Source organism: Mollisia scopiformis (genome assembly GCF_001500285.1).
Source record: "Mollisia scopiformis unplaced genomic scaffold LY89scaffold_18, whole genome shotgun sequence".
In the NCBI taxonomy this organism is placed as follows: Eukaryota; Fungi; Ascomycota; class Leotiomycetes; order Helotiales; family Mollisiaceae; genus Mollisia; species Mollisia scopiformis.
In genome coordinates, this window is record NW_017263598.1 from 648,491 (window position 1) to 663,640 (window position 15,150).

Consider the following 15,150-nt stretch of genomic DNA (forward strand, 5'->3'; position numbering starts at 1 on the left):
TTTGAGTAGTAGTGAGTGATGCACCTGCACTTTTAGTATTATACTACACTTTATAATAGTTTCCTACTTAAAGTAAAAGAGTGAAAATCATAAAAGGAACTATATGTACAGTGCAAGTTTTGTAGTGAAGTGGAGACTTTAAGAGCTCGGTTAGTGGGTTAGACGCGTCTCCTATTAGCTAAATTAAAGTTGTTTACATGCTTTGTACTCACCTTAAGCTCTCTTAGCGTTTTCACCCTTCACTTCTACTACGTGGCCTTTTGCCTTAAAATTTCATCCTTATTATCTCTCTATGTAATACATCATCAGCTGTACTGCGTTCATCACTATAACTGACTGCACTTCTTTAGATCCTGGAATTGGACTCTCCCCGAGCACTAGACTCTCCCCTAGTACTGCACTCCTAGCACTAGACTCTCCCTTGGTACTACACTCCTGGCACTACACTCTCTCCTAGCACTAGATTTTTGGACTCCTGGATTCTCTACAAGTACGTATATCAGCTCGTTTTAATACCTTATCTAATTTAGTTTTTAGGGCTAGAGTATAGCGAGTACGAACGATTTATATGGAAAAGATAGAAACATAAGTGAATATACTAGAATGCTAAAAGTTGGGAATAGTAGTATATTTGAAGTAAAAAGGTAAGGGAGTGCAATAGCATATTTAAGAGATGAGGGATAGAGTACTCTAAAATAGCCAAACTTAATAATTAACTATATAGACTCGTTCTCTTAAATAGTAGATTTTTGTATAGCATTAACGACTTCGAATTATTAATAATTTTATTTCGAAATAACGAGTAATACTCATTATTTATCGACTAAAATAACGAGTTCTGCTCGTTAAATATAGGCTAAAATAGCGAATATTTTATCGACTTTATGTCATTCTATAACGAGTCGTTGCTCCCGTAGGGTTTATATACTTCGACATGAACACCACGAAAGAGCAGGAGATCGTTTGGTGGATATGAAAAGAGGCCGCTTATAAGTGAATTGCTTCAATGAGTCGTAACAACTCGCACGTGGATATTCACCTTCTGTCAAAAGACACAGGAGAAAACTTCAGGCAGCCAGAACAAGAGTTTCACCTTGTTGAATCGAAACGTATATTTGGTAGTGCAATTTCGTATAAATAGAGTCGTCTTCCTCTTTCTATCCACCATCGAAATCCCGAACGAAGAACGCGCTCAAGCAGGAAGGATTTGAGACGGTGATTGGTGACGCATTTGGCGCCGGGTCGCTGCATGAAACCAATAGAAGACGTCCAATTGTCTTGAGATCAGCAAGCTTATTCTGCATATTTTTTGTCAGATATTCTCTTGTTGTCAATTGAAATTTTGTCTGTTGTCTTGAAGAATTAACAGTCTAAGCTTATTTGAACATTTTAATGCAAACAGAAGACAGGGACTGTGAGCTACAACACTCCAACTCATCGAAAATAGCCAAGCACTTTCCCGGCGCCAAACCACAGCATGCAGCGTTAAGATTGGTGCTGTGGAGCACAAAGTTTTTCGTAAGCACATGGTTTGCCGATATATAGTCAATGCGAGCCTTTTTGGATGACGAAACAAAGGAGCAGGAAATTGGGTGAATACAATAGAGATGTCAGAATGAAACAAGCTAGAACCAAGTAAGAGAAACGCGCCCTTGCTTTTGTATATAAACCTTACTTCATGGACCTGTAGAGCCTGTATCCGCCCCAACGAGCTCAATCTGACCGCCTTAGGCACAAACGACGGCACCGGATCATAATCAAACACACGCATTCTGGCAACCGGCGAGTATCAAAAGTTTAACAATTTAGGTTTATCAATATTTTGGAATTTTTTTCCCCACGTGGTATCTTTGCGACTCCCTGTAACCACTCTTGTCAAGTTTCTCATTGCTGTCAATAAAGTAGATATCCCGAAACTTCGGGAAGGTTATGTTTTGTGGTAGTTAAAGTCATGATTGTATATCTAAGCACGTGAGTCTAAGTCCTACGAGAGCCAGTGCCACAACTGCCATAGTGGAATATCTGTCACCCGGTCCCCTCCTTTAGGAAGTAGATTGCTTCTAGATGAAGACTACTATAGGACAAGTAAGGTCTGTCATAATAGTTTATATTCTCCGCCAAAAGCCTTGCAGACTAGAAATATGCCAAACAAATAGCCTTCCAGTGAATGAAAATCTCAGCCTCAGAAATCGACGTAATCATAAGAATACCGTTCGAACTTATAAATGGCACAACTTGTCTCCTCGGGGTCGTCCGTTTTCCGGACACTAAGCATTTCAGAGGCGGAGGATTCATGGCGTCTCCTTGGATCAGAACTTAGTGTGCGGAGTTTTGATTCATCCACACATGGTCTTGTTGCATTTGGTTATATCTATACCCTCTAGAGAACTACATGTTCGGGGTCTTTCGCACTACACGACAATAAAAAGCTCCTTGGCAGTGAGAATGGCAGGTTCGGAACGACAACAGGCATCCGCAACGGACAAGGGCAGCTACAACGAAACCAAAAATGAACGTAAAATACTACTTGAAGTATCCGATGTCCCTTATTGGTGTCTCCATACCTCGAACATGTGGAACCTGTCATTGCGAATGTTGTTGTTTGTGTGAGAAGAAACCCGAGAAAAGAGAGAGAAGTTTAGAAAGACAACTTGACTCCGAAGGTAGGCGAAGCTTCTTTGGATCATGGCGGAAGTGAATGAATTACTTTGCAGAATTGGAAACTTGACCCGAATGGTGAATTACACGCTTTCTTGATATTCAAATCTTGATGGCCGAAGTGATTGAGTTAAATTACCCGTTAGACGTTACAGCTCTCTCACTGTTCATATGTTAGCTTACCAGAAATATAGAAACATATTGCTGCAGTCGGAGGAGAGTTCACAGATATAATTTGTTGAAAAATTCAAAGTCCGTCTCTAATTATGTACTGTAAAGCCGCACAAGTTTTCTGCTACTTAAGTCGAAGTCAAACTATCGACTGGCAAGGAACATATCATTAGTGATATATACAGCTATATAGTGAGTCACTTGTATACTCTAGTCTGATCTGACATCTTGATAAATGAAAGTGAATGAAATGCATCTCTTAAGCTTTGAAGGTTTCTGATATGGAGTTTGGCAGCTGTAACCCGCCGAGAGTGAAGTAATGAAAATAACATGGCAAGATGCTGCTTCAGATCAGCCAATCCCATATAGAAGATAGAATGCTTATTTTCGGTTTCTGGATGTGGACTTAATAGCAGTTCCAAATTTTGGTGGGTTGAATATAATTTGGAATGAGTGTTCTTGGATGAGTACAACAATGGAAGGGAGATTAATAACAGGAGAATGCCAAGCTAGTCAAGCGACAATGTACCTGTATTGAATAGTAGTCGAATGAAGAAGAGTGTGTTATTGAAGCAAAATCCTCGGCTCCGGCACAATAATTAGCTCGGAACCACGCTTAATACGATGATAATGCTTGATTAAATAAGAGTACTTAGCGCATGCGAAATGCGTGATTTACAAATTTCACTTAGGCAATGGAGAATGTTAGATGGTGAGAGTGATTAGCTGGAGGATATTATTTAACTAGAGAAGAGTTTTCAATCGACGAAGGGTGATTAGCCATAGAAGAGTGCTATGCAGATGAAGTGAATGAGGAAGAATATGTATATCCAGGCTATGCTAAATCGTTCATGCTCTCTTTTCTTCTTGGTCTGAGTGATTAAGTGATGTTGTGGTTGTCACGTGAATTATATCTACGATCTACATCATCCTGCTTCAAAGTGGGATATGTCAGACGATTAGCACCCAGCAATGCTGATTGAATTTCGCAACGAGTACGACGCAATCTTCTCCATACCTGACGAGTAGGGTTAGTGACGAAGAACAACGTCTAGCCATGACTCTGTGAACTTCATGGCCTCACGACCAGCAAAGACGCTTACTCGTGCCAACATCACTGCATGCTTAAGATGCCGACGAAAGAAGCAGAAGTGTGACCAAGGACTACCTGTGAGTTTCAATCGTGAATTAAGATCTTGATACGCTAATGACCTATCAGAGCTGTGGGCCTTGCCAAAAAGCTAATGTCGAATGTGTTGGTTATGACGCTGTGACACAGAGACCTGCACCAAGAAGGTCAGTAAAGTTGCACAGTTTGTTTTTAAAATGTTAACCAGACTAGCTACATTCACAGCTTAGAGGAACGAATTGCCTCTCTAGAGATCAGGTTACGAAATCATGGGATTGACTGTGATGCGGACACGCCGCGAACTTCTCCAAACTTGAACTCATCCCCATCTAGACAAATATCCACAACTTCCACTCAGAGATCTTCACAAGCGGATGTGGTTTCGAACCAAAATTTGGAGACTATCTTGTCCAAGAGTGCTCAGGTCACAGTTGAAAGTCTTTCGGACAATCTCCATGTCGGTTCAAACAATGGCACTTCATTCACGAGACTTTTCTTGTCCGAACTACAGTGGGACCAAGAACAAGCCACTACAGTCAGTGGTACTGCTGATAGCAGTGCTGTCGAAGAAAACATGGAATACGTTACCTTCGAGGCTCCTAGAACATTGGATTCTGGACCCATTGCCTTACCAAGTAAAAAGGTAGCCGAGCATTTGGCCACCGTTTACTTCGAGTTAGCAAACTTCAGCCTCCCAATTCTTCATGAACCTACGTTTCGGACCTACCTCGCTGCAGCATATACTTCTCAGGAGCCTCAGACGCAGGTCAACGGAAGAAAATCAAGACGGCATGAGCTGTTCTCCTTCCTCGTTTTTGCAGTTGCATTACTCACACTACATAAAACGGATTCTAACAGTGTATCAATTTCAACGTGTGAAAGTTATCATCGCTCAGCGCTGCAATGCTTAGCAGAAGTAGGCTTATACGTCAATATCGAGAGTGTTCAGATCTTGCTTCTCCTTGCCAATTATTCATACCTTCACCCAAGTTTTGTTAGCACGTGGAACTTGATGGGAATGGCAGCCCGCCTTGCTATCAAACAAGGCCTTCACAAAGAACCGTCCAAGATCAGTTCAATGCATTGGAGCTTGATATCAGAAGAAGAGTCTTTTGGGTAGTCTATTCTATGGACAGAAACATTGGGATATATCTCGGCAGACCTTTCAGCTTCCCCGATGGCGCTATTACAACTGAAGTGTGTCCCTCCTTTGTCAGCTGTCTATTTTCTCGACTAATCATCTTCAGTTCCTAGCAACAGAAAAAGACGAAGCAATTACTGAAGACGGAATCAACATCGACCCAAGCAACACGAGCAAGAAAGTTTTTGCTTTACATTACTTCCGATATCGACAACTTCAATCGGAGATACAGACAGTACTTCATGAAAAAGTCCCATCTTACATAACAATTGACTACAGTCAATGGCAAACGGCAATGCTCAAACGACTCTCTGATTGGCATAACTCCACCCCTCGTAATACATCACAAAGCTACATAGCGCCGCCAGAAGCCCTCGAGATATCCTATTACACAGCAGAGATTCTCTTGCTACGACCCTCCCCTACTATACCTTCGCCCTCCGATACAACACTATGTCACTTAGCTCAGGCTTCGTCTCGCACGATCCACCTCTATCGAACGTCCGTCAAGGAGAAAAAGCTGAGACTGTTTTGGCAAGCGGCCCATAATTTGTTTGCAGCAGGCACTGCTATACTCTATTGCTACTCTCACTCGAAACCCGTGAGGGACCAAATTCCGATTCGGAATTTGGTTGCGGATGTGAATGCTTGTGCGGCTGTTTTGTGGGCTGTGGTGGAGAAATTCCCAGCCGCGAAGGGGACGAGAGATGCTTTTGATGCCATCATGGATCGGGCTTTAGCTCAGCTGCACAATGATACTGCTTGTGACCAACAGTATGGCATGTCTGGAGCTGTTGAGCTCCCCAGACGTGGCAGTGGTCAGCAAGCTCCGAATGTTCACTCTCTGTTCAGTCCCACGGAGAACGTTCCTAATAACGCTATGTTTGGTAGCGATTTATCAGGCTCGCAGATCTCTCAGCCGTTTCAGAACTTCTGGAGAGGTATGGATGCCGACGCTTCAATGGCTGGTGGAATGAATATGGATACGGACACAATGATGGGCAGCGGACAGTGGCTGCCAGACAGCCAAGAGTTGACATCGTTCTATGTGGATCTGCATTAGGTAGTCTACGGTGTCAGGGTAAAGAATATTCAACTCCGCGTGTTACCAAACTACTGAAATGTCGGGTATGTAATCTGGAGGCTTCTGGCATTCAAAGCGCAATCAGCGCAATCAGCGCAAATCCCGCATTTGGCGCCCGACCCCATGCGATAAATGGGGTTTGCTCAATGACTTTAGAATTTCAAGCCATGGGGAAAAAGCACTTTGGAGTTCTGACAGATCTTCCAAGCCCTGTAATCAAACAACTTTGTTTCAATGACCTGTTCGAGGCAGAAGGATCAAACATAACTACAATAGTCTGTTGCTCTTCCCATTCGATGCACCCGCTTTCATCCCTCATTCTGTGTCGCAGCAAATGTATATAAACTTCCCGTACCCCTAGGATATTGCACTTTCTCTTTCCTCTCCTCTTTGAGTCCCCCCTCACCTGCACTCCTGTCCTCTTTCGCTCCCCAAGCACCGCCACCTGGAGTCTGAACACGAACCATCTCGCCACATTTCAACTCAATCATGCCCTTTCCCCCAATATTCACAACTCGTTGTTTCCCATCAGGCAAATGCAAAATAGCACGATTGATCCCTGATTTCCCTGGTCCACCTCCATTCATCCCGTAAGGTCTATGAACTCGACGTTCAGAGCTGAGAGAAAATGTCATTGGAGCACGGGCTTGAAAAGCACGGATGGCGCCATTACCGCCTGGGTGAAGACCCTCCCCACCAGAATCAGGACGGATGGCGAACTGTTTGACGAGCACCGGGTAGCGTTTCTCTAGAATCTCGAGATCGCTGACTCGAGTGTTGGTCATGTTCTGGAAGCATCCTATTAGTGAATGTATAAGCTGGGGATGAGGTAAAGCCTACGGTATGAACAGCTGAAGTTCCATCCCACGTTGGTCCGCCTCCACTTCCGCCACATAATGTCTCGCCGTACATGAATGTGAAGCCCGCAAATGGTTCGCCCACTTTTGCCTTGCTACCACCATACATCTGCACGCTATTCATGCACCCTTGACTCGCAGCACAAGCTCGGAATGCTTTGAAACATACATCTGTGGCTCGCTGGCTTGTCAATGAGTTTCCAGTGTAGACAGCAGCACCCGAGGAAGGCGAAAGAACCGTATTCTCGGGAATGATGACATTGATAGGATTCAGACATCCTTGGTTAAGCGGTATGTCTTCATCGATCATGGCTCGTAGCACATAAATAATTGCAGAGTACACGAGGCTAGGTGGCGCATTGCGATTTCCATAGCTTTCGGGTCCAGTGCCAGTGAAGTCGAAGTCAGCACTGCCTGTTTCGCCATCAATGCGGACTTCAAGATGGATCTCAGTGCCATCATCGAGGTAGTCGACGGCCTTGAGAGGCTCCGGATAGATCGAAGCGACCTTTTTCAAGTAATCTCTGACTGCGATTTCGGCTGTCTTCTGAATTGCTGCCATATAAGCTTGAACACATTTTGTGCCGTATTCGCGGAACAATTCATCTATCAGAATGCATCCTCGTTGATTTGCGGCCATCTGAGCTTTGAGATCCGAGAGATTATCGTTGATGCTGTTAGATCCTAAGCATCCCGGATACTGTGCTGGATCTTCGCACAGGATTTTGGTAATGCCTGGGCAAGCGATCAGTTTTTGGATGACATGAACTTTGAGTTGACTGATCATACCTGCTTCATCAAACATGCCACCAGATGCTAATTTGCAGGATTTCATGAGCGCACCTTCTTGTTCAAGAGTTGTACAATTCACATTGCCTGATATGCCCCCGAGTCCACCAATGTCACGATGATGACCTCTTGATGCTGTATAGAAGATGATTTCTCTACCATCTTGGTCAAAAACCGGAGTGACGACGGTGATATCTGGTAAATGCGTGCCTCCTGCTTCTGTCCACGAACCAAAGTCAGTGATGCTGAAGACTCTGGTCATTGCGAGTGCTTACCAGGATGATTTGTGACGAGAACATCGCCAGGCTTCAGTTTGCCCAAGTTCACATCGTGCTGATATTTGACTGCATTCTGCATGCTTCCAAGATGAACGGGAACATGTGGAGCATTGGCGACTAAACCTCCTTCTGGACCAAAGATAGCACAACTGAAGTCCAGACGCTCCTTAATGTTTAGACTAACGGCTGTTTTCTGTAGTGTCAAGCCCATCTGCTCGGCGATGCTCATGAAGCGATGTCCAAAAACCGACAACTGAACTGGATCAATCAAATCTGCACGGATTTTCTTGATTGCACCGAGGCCAACATCAATGACAACATGATCGGATAGTAATCTTACCAAAGCAGTTGCGTTTGGCAGGACGATGATTGTCTGTGTAACATCAAGAATAGTGGCAGGTCCCTGATGTTGTTAGCAGTGGGCATAGCGTGGGCCTCAGCAGACACCTACCAGTACATTTGTTCCACTAGGAATGTCTTGGAGCATGAAGATTGGAGATGAAACTCTTCCAAGCTCTTCATAATATACCTCAGCAGAGCCGATTGCTGTAGCCAGATCAACCATCATACCCAGAGACCTCGTTGCCTGTATCTCTTGCGCAATATTTGTTTGCTTTGCTATGGTACCGTCAGTAGCAATTCCTCGTACCCTCAAGTCATCAACTAATATCTGTCTACCAGGAACTGTAAAAGTGAATTCTCTCAGATGTTGAGCTAAGAAAGCTTCCTCGAAATTCTCGTTCTCTGGCTCCATGATCATGAGCGACGTATCAGTTCCGTTATATCTGAGGTTCAGGTATAGCTCAAATCGAAAATTGCTTTCTGTGAAGCCTTGGTCAATCAGTTCCATTTTGGCCTTTTCCTTTAGTAAATGGAGCCGTTGGCGCAAACGAGGAATCGATTCGTTGGTGAGAACCTCCGAGCTCGGCTCGAAGATTCTTGGCAGACTTCGGCCAGAGCCATGCCATATGCAGACAATATCGATGAATACTTGTGAATAATCACAGTATTGATGCGTAGATTTCTAGCGATAGCACATGCATGCTGTCCACCAGCCCCACCAAAGACTGCCAAGTTGTGATTTCGAGCGTCATATCCTCTGCCTTCGGTCAATGACCTGATGGGACGACACATTCCTTCATTTGCAACATTGATGAATCTTTTTATGGTTTAGCATCCAAGGAGATCTCGTAGCTTCGAGGAGGCTTACCCAAGAGCGACCTCTTCTGGTGAGAAGTTATTTCCTGTTTCGGCATTTACTTGCTCAGTCAACTCGAAAAACTTATGGCGAACAGTGTCCGTGTCAAGTGGCATATCTTCGGATGGGCCGAATATCTTTGGGAAGTGCTCTGGTTGAAGATATCCTAAGAGCAAATTTGCGTCTGTGATGGTCAAAGGTCCTCCTTTGCGGTAACACGCAGGTCCAGGGTGGGCTCCAGCACTTTCTGGTCCAACTTTGAACAGAGAATTCTTCCAAAACAGAATGGACCCACCTCCCGCTGCAACTGTGTTGATATCTAGCTGGGGAGACTGGATTGTGATTCCAGCCGTAGTAGTCTCGAAGACATGTTCGTACTTGCCTGCAAACCGAGAAACGTCTGTACTGGTACCACCCATATCAAAACCAATGACTGGTTTCCCATCGAAATCATCGTAGCTTGTCTTGGCATAACCAACGACTCCGCCAGCTGGGCCAGACAAGATAGCACGCAGGCCAGAAAACTTCTTGAAATCGACGAGTCCACCATCAGACTGCATAAACTGGCAACGGATTGACCCATTTTTGGGTGATTCAAGTGTTCCTTCGAACCCATTGCTGAAGCTTTTGATGTATCGACTTACTTCAGGAGTCAAATATGCATCAGCCGTTGCCGACATGCCACGAGGCACCAGTTTGACCATTGGAGTGAGTTGTGACGATAACGAGATATGTGTGAACCCTATTTCGGAAGCTATTTCCGCAATGCGCAACTCATGCTGCGGAAACGCGTATGAATGAGCAAGGCAGACCGCAATGCTCCGGAACCCATCCTTGTTATAGAGTGCGAGCAATTCCCGCTTAATTGCCTCTTCATCTGCAATTATGTCAGGAAAGAAGATCGGCGAGGAACTTAAGGCAAATACCAAGTGGCTTTAGTATGCGGATAGGATCGCCACTGAGACCTTGCACGACACTCCCAATATGTTTGTCCTCTGCCAGAGCATTATCAACCGTAACTCGCTCGTCAATCTCGATGCTCTTTGAGTAAAGCACGTCCGGCTTTCGTATGTTGAGGTCGAATAGCTTCGGTCTCGTCTGATGTCCAATCTCTAGCAATTGTCCAAAGCCCTTTGTAATCAGCAATGCGCAGCGTTCGCCTTTACGCTCGAGAAGAGCATTCGTCGCGACTGTGGTTCCCATTCGGATCGAGCCTGGATGATGTATAGTCAGCGAGGTTGTTGCTCTAATTAGTGGCTAGGTTTTGTACTGATCAAAGATGTGTCGAGCTTCACGCCGCGGGGTATAGCTTTGCCTGTAGCAATCTCAAGGATTCGTCTGATGCCTTCAGTAGGCGCGTCCTCGTAGTTGGCTGGATCGACGGAAAGGAGCTTTATAACAACATCTTCTCGTCCATGTATAACACCAATACAATCGCAGAATGTCCCACCTCGATCTATAAGTATTAGCTAATATCTCGTTGGACTTTTGTCGAACTATACCGATATATACTCGGATATTTCTTTCCGGCTCTGGAGAAATAGAATGAGGCATCACAGCAAGATTGAGCTTGAACTATCAAGTTGCAGACGAAAGGAATGTACTAGGGAAAAAATACACCACGTTCTATACTTGTACAGTACATGTTGTACTGTCAACGATTGAGACGCGTCCGGTATGGCAGATTGATTTGCTCCTCGTGGGGCGGATGTGAGCGAGGTGCTCTTTAACCATCGCTAGGACCCCACTCATCTCTGACATCTTTCTTTGGTAACAGATCATATGTGTGTTGATTGCTTGATCGTGCTGAAGTCTGTTCCACATTGCAGCTTTGTTGTGACCGACGTTCACCAGGTGCGTGATACGGTGGCCGAGAGTGTGATGCGCTAGCCAATTAGAGTGGGCATGTATCCGGACGACACCGAGATCCTCAATCGCTATTGTCCGGGACATAGTTGTCAGAAATTGGGAGAGATCCGGATTGGTCTCCATATGCATTGCAAAAATGGCTCGGGCTCATGGCCCTTGGCGAGGAAACCCCGATTTCACTCCAATCCTCTCCCTTGTTCGAATACTTCTATTGCGTGGAGGAGCGGGTGTTTTGACCCGCAGTGAAGATGCAGGAACACGATAACACGATACTGTTATCTTTGTTCGTCGAGCCTTGAAGTTTTATAACTTCTCTGGTCCTTCTAAGTATCCGAATCATCTGGTACTGGAACGGCCACAGAAGCAAGCAACATGGACTCAATCAAAGGTTTACCAGAGGACATTAAAGGCACCTCATTCCAATCTTCGCAAGACAAAGTGGACACTGAGAATGGAGTTATCACATCACTCCAACCAGAAAAGGAGATTGATATAGCTGCTGCTATTCTAGCAAATGCTCAAGATAGAAGTCCCGTTACCGAAGAGGAGATGACAAAGTTGAGACGCAAGATTGATTGGCGTCTAGTACCGATGTTATTCGTGTGTCTTCAACTCTCCGGTTGGGACAAAGTCCTGTAAGTATATCCTGTTATTACGACTGACAACGTGCTGAAATAGCTCCAGGGTTGGGACCGCTGCCATCTATGGCATGGAAACAGATCTTGGTCTAACAGGAAGTCAATATAGTTGGGTGGGGTCAATCATGTATTTTGGTCAGTCTCCTTTCCTTTCCTTTCATGTTGTCTCATCTACTTACAGCTACAGCATTTTTGGGAGCCATCTTTCCCACTCTCTGGGCTCTCCAACGATTGCCGACTGGAAAGTACCTAGCAGCTAATATTTTCTGCTGGGGAGTGGTTGAGATGTGCCATGCAGCCACAAAGAATCCCGCTGGTATTCTTGTTTGTCGGTTTCTGTTGGGAGTTTTTCAATGCTGTGGTCTTCCAGCCATGGTCATCCTGTCAACAATGTGGTGGAAGAAGTCAGAACAGCCTCTTCGAATTGCGATCATCTGTTCCGTGACTTCGTCAGTTGGAAATGGTCTCATCTCTTACGGCTTCTCTTTCGTGACGCATTCGCACATTGCCAAATGGAAGTTGATTTTCTTAGCGCCCGGAGGATTTACCGTCATCTGGGGAGCCTTGATATTCTTCTTCCTGCCGAATTCTCCAGCCGACTGCAAGTGGCTGTCAGATCGCGAGAAGTTTGTGGCTGTTGAGCGAATAAGAGACGAGAAGCTAGGCGTAGACTCTTTAACATGGAAATGGCATCAAGCTAGAGAGGCTGTGCTTGAGAAAAAGAATTGGATTCTTTGGCTTTTCTTCATTGCAGTCAACATTCCAAATGGTGGCTTGATTTCGGCATGTACTTCAAATTCAAAACACGCATCCGAATCTAATTTGCTTCAGTTTTCGACAATCATCATCAAGTCTCTCGGCTTCACGTCAAGAAATTCTTCTTTGATGACAATTCCAACAGGTGAGTTACCCCGCTTTCATCAATCGATGTAACTGACATCTTGTAGGACTAGTCTCCACGTTCTCGGCTTGGGGCTTTAGCTGGCTGGCAGGACGCACCAAGAAATATCGCACTCTGGTACTCGTTGCGAGTTTGGTCATTCCACTGATTGGAGCTGTTGTAGTATATGGTCTGTGGCACCTCACTTCATGATTCCAGTATCGCTCTGACCTCCACTTAGCAACAGAACGAAGTAACACCGCCGCACAACTGATCGGCCTTTACATGCTTTACGTCTATTGGGTACGCTCTTGCTGACCTCGATTTCATATCTCGCTAACATTTGATACAAAGGCCCCTTATATCGTTGGACTTTCTATGTTTCAAGCGAACACGGCTGGTAGAAGTAAGAAAACAACCGTCAACGCAATGGATTACTTTGCCTATGCAGTCGGTAATATCATTGGTCCTCAAACATTCAAAGCAGATCAGGCTCCCAAATATACTGGTGCTATAATTGCAATGACAACTTGTTATGCTCTGTGCATGTTGCTGGGATTGTTCTACGGGTACACTTGCTATCTAGAAAACAAGAAGCGAGATGAGGAGTTGCGTGTTTCTGGGAATGAATCAGGCGCTGATCATGACATGGACTTTATGGATTTGACAGATAAGGAGAATAGGAGCTTTCGATACACCAGATAAGATTAGTTAGATGTTTAATATTTGAGAGGGAAGCAATAGCAAGCCAAGATGAAGTGGCTTTCATTTCAATGTATCGGTCTCAAATCGTATAGGCAACAATGCAAAAGAAAGCCGTTGTCTGGCCATGAACAATATGGTTTTGGTTTTATTCGAAGGAAGTGCAACTAGATGCTAGACCGGATTGGACCGGCATTTTCCGGTTTTCAAAAGTGGGAGCTTCCATTCAAGAAGCCGACTTAAATATCCCTTCTCGCATACAAACACCATAGCCGAGTTCCCGCCTACATCATGGCGGATTCTAAGTTCCCCTCGAGCATCATAATTATTGGTGCAGGCATCTTCGGTCTTTCAACTGCCCTCGCCATCTCGCGTCGCCACCCTTCCACCAAGATCACAATCATCGATCGTCTGACGCCTCCAATCGAGGATGGCTCAAGCGTAGATACTACCCGATGTATACGAGCAGGTAAATTATCCTTCATTCGTTTTCTCACCCCGAATTACTCTCGTCTCACAGAGAATAGATTATGCCGACCCCATTTACGCCCAATTGGCACTTGAAGCTCAGCAAAAGATCGAAGCAGATCCCGACTTGAGTCGCTACTACTTCAAACAAGGAATGACTTTTGTTTGTGATGGCAAACCGAGTCGTTTCACTGATATATGGCATGCTCAAGTCAAGCTTGCTCGCGGGCGACACCATCAAGACCAGATCATCTCATTGAGCAGCTCTCAAGAAGTCTTTGAGCGAATTCATGGATCAGGAAGTGAACTCCCGACGAAGACGAAGTTGGGAAGGGAATTGAGATGGAATAAAGCGTATTGCAACCTGGATGATGCGTTCATTGATGCAAGAGAATGTGTTCGTATCTACTACGAACGCTGTCTTGCTCAACCTTCCATCACGTTTCAGTGCGGGGTCGCGGTTGACCATCTCAACCTCATTGATGGCATTTGTCACGGCGTCATTCTCGAAGATGGCAGTGTCCACAAGGCTGAGAAGTTGTTGGTAGCAGCAGGAGCATGGTCTTCTAAGCTAGTTTTTCTGGAAGGTCGAATGTACTCTTCAGCCATTGAAGTTGCTTGGTTCAAAGTCACCCCCGAGGAAGAGGAGAAATGGAAGCACATGTCAATCACAACAAATCTCAGTACTGGACTAAATGTCTTTCCACCATACAAGGGCGAGATTAAAGTGTTGAGAAGGTCGGCAGGGTACTGTAACACAGTCACAATCGAGAACCCGGAGGATAGGAAGAACAAGATAGAGGTGTCCTTGCCAAGGACAAGCATTACACATCCTGGGATGCATATGCCCGAAGAAGCTGAAAAGCTGATGCGACAAGACTTGCAGGAGATCATGCCAAGTCTTGCCCAGCGTGCGTTTGACAGGACGAAACTCTGCTGGTAGTAATCTCTAATCGCTGATGGCATAATCAAGTATTGACGATTCGTAGGCTCGCACAGGCTCCGACAGCAGACTTTCTCATCGCTCCGCATCCAAGAATTTCGGGACTGCATGTTGCCACTGCTGGGTCAGCGCATGCTTGGAAGTTCCTCCCTGTTATTGGGGACTTAGTACTTGACTCCATGGAAGGTCACTTGAGCCCTGCATTGACCGAGAAGTGGGCTTGGAGTTTGGAAGGTAGAGATGGAGGAAACGCGCCGAGGATGGATGGGAAGCCGGTAGAGCTGCGAGAAATCTTCGGTGAGTGAGCTCGTAAGTTCTGGGTCATAGGAAGTATTTGCTCTTTCA

General features: G+C 45.2%; 4 protein-coding genes across 4 annotated transcripts; 3 read left to right on the plus strand and 1 right to left on the minus strand.

The window, feature by feature from the left end:
• Positions 1-3,903: 3,903 nt before the first annotated feature.
• LY89DRAFT_784731 (uncharacterized protein) lies at positions 3,904-6,401 on the plus strand (the record flags this gene model as incomplete). Its single annotated transcript, XM_018222814.1, has 5 exons — positions 3,904-3,999; positions 4,049-4,125; positions 4,172-5,074; positions 5,128-5,155; positions 5,206-6,401. The coding sequence occupies 5 exons, from the start codon at positions 3,904-3,906 to the stop codon at positions 6,160-6,162; spliced, it is 2,061 nt and encodes a 686-aa protein (XP_018068242.1). The 3' UTR covers positions 6,163-6,401.
• LY89DRAFT_708971 (putative 5-oxoprolinase) lies at positions 6,008-11,113 on the minus strand. Its single transcript, XM_018217721.1, has 10 exons — positions 10,808-11,113; positions 10,576-10,761; positions 10,232-10,519; positions 9,318-10,182; positions 9,084-9,266; positions 8,559-9,045; positions 8,105-8,510; positions 7,830-8,048; positions 7,024-7,775; positions 6,008-6,971 (listed from the first exon to the last, which is right to left on the minus strand). The coding sequence occupies exons 1-10, from the start codon at positions 10,857-10,859 to the stop codon at positions 6,492-6,494; spliced, it is 3,918 nt and encodes a 1,305-aa protein (XP_018068243.1). The 5' UTR covers positions 10,860-11,113; the 3' UTR covers positions 6,008-6,491.
• A 146-nt stretch (positions 11,114-11,259) lies between these two features.
• Positions 11,260-13,476, plus strand: LY89DRAFT_708972 (putative allantoate permease). Its single transcript, XM_018217722.1, has 7 exons — positions 11,260-11,809; positions 11,859-11,947; positions 12,000-12,595; positions 12,644-12,713; positions 12,760-12,882; positions 12,934-12,995; positions 13,047-13,476. Exons 1-7 carry the CDS (start codon positions 11,547-11,549, stop codon positions 13,395-13,397), a joined length of 1,554 nt encoding a protein of 517 aa, XP_018068244.1. The 5' UTR covers positions 11,260-11,546; the 3' UTR covers positions 13,398-13,476.
• A 209-nt stretch (positions 13,477-13,685) lies between these two features.
• LY89DRAFT_736888 (putative fructosyl amino acid oxidasesarcosine oxidase) lies at positions 13,686-15,110 on the plus strand (the record flags this gene model as incomplete). The annotated part of the gene is made up of 3 exons (XM_018220185.1): positions 13,686-13,863; positions 13,922-14,801; positions 14,852-15,110. 3 exons carry the CDS (start codon positions 13,686-13,688, stop codon positions 15,108-15,110), a joined length of 1,317 nt encoding a protein of 438 aa, XP_018068245.1.
• Positions 15,111-15,150: the final 40 nt, after the last annotated feature.

Bases quoted from the DNA above. Each gene is read 5' to 3' on its own strand.
- LY89DRAFT_708971 (XM_018217721.1), bottom strand. From the start codon at position 10,859: ATGCCTCATTCTATTTCTCCAGAGCCGGAAAGAAATATCCGAGTATAT. The intron at 10,183-10,231 runs GTATTTGCCTTA...ACATAATTGCAG, and splicing joins CCGCATACTAAAGCCACTTG to ATGAAGAGGCAATTAAGCGG. The intron at 6,972-7,023 runs GTAGGCTTTACC...GGATGCTTCCAG, and splicing joins GAACTTCAGCTGTTCATACC to AACATGACCAACACTCGAGT.
- LY89DRAFT_708972 (XM_018217722.1), top strand. From the start codon at position 11,547: ATGGACTCAATCAAAGGTTTACCAGAGGACATTAAAGGCACCTCATTC. The intron at 11,810-11,858 runs GTAAGTATATCC...AAATAGCTCCAG, and splicing joins TCCGGTTGGGACAAAGTCCT to GGTTGGGACCGCTGCCATCT. The intron at 11,948-11,999 runs GTCAGTCTCCTT...TTACAGCTACAG, and splicing joins GGGGTCAATCATGTATTTTG to CATTTTTGGGAGCCATCTTT.